The 4932-nt window shown below is 55.8% G+C and overlaps 1 protein-coding gene and 1 long non-coding RNA gene across 2 annotated transcripts in view; both read right to left on the minus strand.

The window, feature by feature from the left end:
• Positions 1-252, minus strand: part of LOC102495366 (uncharacterized) — a 2322-nt gene extending 2070 nt beyond the window's left edge. The window contains exon 1 of the long non-coding RNA XR_333550.2: positions 214-252. This is a non-coding gene — a long non-coding RNA (uncharacterized LOC102495366). The remainder of the gene's footprint in view (positions 1-213) is intronic.
• The window catches only part of CIMIP1 (ciliary microtubule inner protein 1), a 6890-nt gene extending 6540 nt beyond the window's left edge, over positions 1-350 (minus strand). Inside the window, exon 1 of the mRNA XM_006141875.1 lies at positions 264-350. Within this exon, the coding sequence (XP_006141937.1) occupies positions 264-331 (68 nt within the window). The 5' untranslated portion in view covers positions 332-350. The remainder of the gene's footprint in view (positions 1-263) is intronic.
• Positions 351-4932: the final 4582 nt, after the last annotated feature.

Consider the following 4932-nt stretch of genomic DNA (forward strand, 5'->3'; position numbering starts at 1 on the left):
AGCGCACGCGTCCTTAAAGCAAAAACCTCTCCAAAAAAAAAAAAAAAGAAAAGAAAAGGAAAGGAAAGAGGGAGAGAGGCTCCCTGGTGGCCTTGACATCCCTAACACTGTCCCCTTTCCTCAAGGCCCCTGAATATCTCAGCACATGCCCTGGGGTCCAGAGGCCCACCACCTGCTGGACTGGGTGGGCAACAGACCACCAGGTGAGCACACCTCAGGTGGACCGGCCCAGCCCACGGGGCCACCGGATCCCACGCCGTTACCAGATTTCATCCTGGGCCACAAGGTTCATGCGCTCGGCAGCCGCGGTACTGAGCGGTTTCTGCGCCATGTCTGGCGTTGCCTGGCGTTGCCTGGAGACTGGTTGCCGGGCAACGCGGGACGCGAGAGGCGGAGGCAGCTGAGGCACACCTGGGGGGTGGGGCTGCGGAGCCTCCGCCTCCATCCAGGGCTTGCTGCCAGCCTGCCCTTCCCCGGGAGCCCTTTGCCCACTTCCCTGCCCACCTGCTCCCCTCAAGAGCAAACACCTCCGCCCTCTTTGAAAAGTTAAATCTGTCATGGAAGGCTGCACACCTACCAGTGTAGACAATCCTGTGTCCAAAGCTTAATGACCCGTGTCAAAGAGAGCAACGCCTCCCGCCCACTATGAACTAGACAGCTGTGGCCACCCTGAGCCCACTCCCGCTCTGGCCCTTGTGGACGGCTCTCCCGGAGATTCGCTTTCCACTATCTGAGCTGTGTGTGGGCGGAAGCGTCCTGGGCTCCCCTTCCACATGTGCCTGGGCCCCTGCACCCCGCCCTGCGTTGGAGAGGTCCCTCCTGCCCCAGCCGGGAGCCGCGCTCCATTCTGCTGCCGTTGGGCGTGGCTTCCGGGTGTTTGCCACCACCGAGGTGCCACCATGAAAGCTGCTGCAGTGCTGTTCAGAGAGCATCTGCGTGAATTTCCCGGGGGCAGATACTCCACAGCCACGGAGACCCCGGAACCCAGCCTCTCCTCTCCCGCTGTCCGCCTTCACCACACTGTTGCTGGCGCTCAGTCAGTGCCAGCAGTGACTCTTTGACCTCTGCCCCCTCTATCTGGCCGGCAGCCATGAGACACACAGGTGTCCCCAGGCTCCCAGGGCTGACAGAGTGGAGGCGAGATGCCTCCACTGTCCACAGCCATCTTGGGGTGATCAGCAAGGCGCGGCTTTGAGAGGCTGAGCCTCACCCCAGTGGGGTGTCTGACAGTCTTCCCGCAACCCCCGGCCTCCTCCTGGCTAACAGATCATACTTCCAGGCAGTGCTGGGGGCGGGAGGCGGCTGGCGTGCCTTCTTCCATGACGATGTTCTTGCCCCCAAAGGGCATGGTGCTCTTGGCGGTTGGCAATGCCTGGCCGAGGCCCAGGACCGGGGTCCTCCTGCCCACTCAGATTGCCAGGGGCAGGCAGGGGCCGAAACTGGAGCTGAGTGGGTGAATGGCGGCCATAGACACCCGGCCATGGCTAGCAGACCCCAAGTGCGGACAGCTGGGGGTGGGGAGATTCTTTTTGGCCTTTTTTCAGAGGTCATGATTCCTACAACAGGGAAGAAGAAATTTGGGATGCATTAGTGAATGCTAGGGAGGGAGGGAGGAAGGCCCATCGCAGGGAGGCAGATTCTGTTTCCCTCTGTCTTCTAAGACAGAAGACAGACGTCCACCTACCCCACCTCCCTTTAAAAGCTTCTCCTGAGGAAGCTTTACTTTTTTATTTCAATTTTTTTTTTAGTTTGGGTTTAGGGCATGTGTGCTCATGAGGAAGAAAGTGAGAACTCAACCCCCAGGGGAATGGTCATGCTGCGGTCCTCTCTCCTTCCTTCTCCTCTTGGGCTTTTGGACATGCAAGTATGCACACCTGTTGTGTTTTTCAAGCTACCCGGTCTGGGACTCAAACTGCAATCGGCCATGTGGGATCCAGCCACTTTAACCACCATGCCACCGGCTAACCCCAGAAGACAAATTCTTCTGTCTTAGAAGCTTCTAAGGCAGTTCTGTTAAAATGATACTCAGCTAGAAACACGCTATTTACTGGGTGCCCATGTGTGTCAGACACAGGGCGGGGCGCCTCTGTTCTCAGGTGTTTATTGAGCCCTCCTGTCTGGTGCCAGTTAGCCCTGGAGGAGCAGGAGGGAGCCGGAGCCACTGGCCCCTGCGGCCCTGGAGCTGACACGTCCTTGTCCTGGATAACTGAGGATGGAGCTTGTGAGCAAGCACATGCAGCAGAGCCTGGGAGACACCCTGCTGCTACAGGGTTCCATCAGGGTGTGGGGCCACCATGACCGCAAGGCCAGGGATGCGGGGGCCAGGGCATTATTTTAAATGGGTGGTTGGGGAAAGTCTCTCTGAGGAGGCGACACTTGGTCACGATCTGGCAAGGGAGGGGCTTCCTCTCTAGACGAGAGTCCTGGTTGAAGCTCGGCTGTGAATCTAAGCAGTAAAGGAACTGGGAGAAGCTCAGGTCCACCTTTGTGGAGGTGCCACCTGCGGAAGGCAGTCTGCCTGGAGAGCTCTCCCCGGAGGTCTGAGCAGGCAGCCAAAGCTGACAGAGGACAGGGGCGTAGAGAGCACAGACGCCTCCTTGGTTCTCCTGCTGACTCCTTCCTCGTCACCTTGTCTCAACCAATAAGGAGCAGACCCCTGGCCTGCTCTGTCCAGACAGGATGTGTGTCACCAGCCCTTCATCAGCAGAGCCCCAAGAAGCCCTCGCCATGCACTTCCACACGAAGGTCACGCTGCGACTCTTTCTCCTCCAGCTCTCTATCCTAGTGAGACTTAGAGCATGCACGCACACGTGCTCAGCGTGTTTTTCAAGCTGCTGGGGATGGGGTTCACACCATGTTCGGCTGTGTGGGATTCGGTTCTCTCAACTCCTAAGTCACGGGGCCGGCCCAGTCTGAAATTCAAATTTAGCTCGAGTGTCTTGTTTCTGATCTGGCCAGCCCATCAGTCAGTTTCCTCACTGGTGCCGTGCTCGGCCAGTTCATCCATTCGTGGACGTGGAATACTGTTTTATTTTTGAGCTCTGGTGGTTTGCTTTTTCTTTGTTTTATATCGTCTCTGTATTTTTTCCCGGCTCTGGAGGTTGAAATCCCTTCCATTGATGTTTGAAAGAAGAAATTCATGATCCTCTGGTAGCTGCAATTTCTTCATCTAATGCTTTTTCCTTTTTGGACAAAATTGTTATTCAGTCTAGCTTTCAAACAGGAAGAGCTGGGGGGGGCAGAACCGCCGCCCTTGCTGAGGCTACGTGGGAAACCGAGACTGTCTCCCGCGGGCGCGAGGTTCGCCGTGTTCCCGTGTATATTTTTGGCCTCTCTCAGTTCTCTGGGATAGTTTATTTATTATTTTTTTTCATTTTGCTCTTGCTTTATAAAACATTTCAACAACTGGAGCCAACTGCTTCCTTTTTAGTTTCTGAGTTTAAACAGTTTTCCCTTTCATCGTGTGATTTTTTTTAACCAAAGAATGCTTTGTGCAGTGTGCGTTCCTGCAGCCTACGTGCCTTTATCAAAACACAGTGATTATGGGACCAGCACTTAGCGTAATGGCTATGTCGCTGGACTCCCATGTAGTCGACTGCGGTTTGAATCCTGGACCTGGTGTCTTAAACTCACGCTGGGCACGCGTGTGTGCATGCCCAAGATCCTGAGAGGAGAATGGAGGGAAGGGCTCACCCTGGGGAGTGATTTCTCGCTTTCTGTCTCTCTGTCTCTCTCTGTCTTTCTGGCAAGTGTACCTGCCCTATAGCAAAAACCTCTCCAAAAAAAAAAAAAAAGTGATTATTGCCTCGACTGCACAGCAAAGGCCAGAGGCTTGAGCTGAAAGGGCCAGTGTGCAGGGGAGGTATTTGACGGCTTAATCAAGCTGCAGCTCAGGGAGCCCAAGGTCCTCTTCCAACCCATCACACTGCCCTCCACAGCCCGAGAGCTCTGGTCCCGCTGCGCAAGGAGCCGGCACTCCGCACACCCGAAGGGCTGGTTGCTATCGCTCTCCGCTCTCGGGTCTCACTGAAGAGGAAAGCCCTGCCCCTCCGCACCCCCCCTCCCCCCGCCCGCACCCTCTGAACCTCATGGTGAGCCTGTTCTCCACTTGGGCCTAATCACGGATCAGTGCCCTAACTAGAGGCCCCATAGCCCGAGGTGAAGGGCGTTTTGTTCCATCTTCTGCACCCCTCCCAGCTCCCTGGTGCCAGGTCTGAGGATGTGAGAGAAGCTCCACCCTGGGGGAGAAGAGCAGGGAGCGGAGGGGCAAGGGCCACGGTGAGAGCAGTGCTTCCGGCTGTGGTCACTGAGGGGATACGTGGCACCACCGGGCCTTCTGGTGGCCCTTAGCACGCGTAGAGAGGGCACAAGCACGCTGTCACCTGGCCGCCCTTCCCCATCCGCTATGCAGTCTTCTTGCTTAAAAAGGAACCGCGAAGGGACCAGCAGGTGGCATGGTAGTTAAGGTGTTGGATACTCTCACGAAGATGGCGACGGTTGGAGTCCCGGACTTGGTGGCTTGCTTTCTCACTTTCTCTCTCTGGCCAAATTAAAATTAATAAATGAATAAATAAAATTAATAATTCTAAAAAAAAAAAAAAGGAACCATGAATGGAATTCTTAAAAAGTTTTCTTTCCTTCTTCCTCTTCTCCCTCCCTTTCTGAGACAGGCATTCCCAATGCCCCTCAACCTGCCCCAGCTTTAGCCAGCCTGTGTCGGGGCCTGGGTGAATAGAGGGGTTACCCCGTGGGCTCTGCTGCCCTCGGACGGATGGGAGTGTCAGTGCAGTAATTCTCTACTCCTCAGATTTCCTCTCACCGGCCTGGCAGTGGGAGGGCTTTGTGGTCCCGAAGGTGCAGAGGGTCTGAAGGGAAGCTGAAACTGGGGGGGTGGGGGAGAGGAAGGTGGTGTCGGGCTTTGTTCCGTTCACT

Source organism: Tupaia chinensis, unplaced genomic scaffold (genome assembly GCF_000334495.1).
Source record: "Tupaia chinensis unplaced genomic scaffold, TupChi_1.0 Scaffold000066_1, whole genome shotgun sequence".
Taxonomy (NCBI): domain Eukaryota; kingdom Metazoa; phylum Chordata; class Mammalia; order Scandentia; family Tupaiidae; genus Tupaia; species Tupaia belangeri.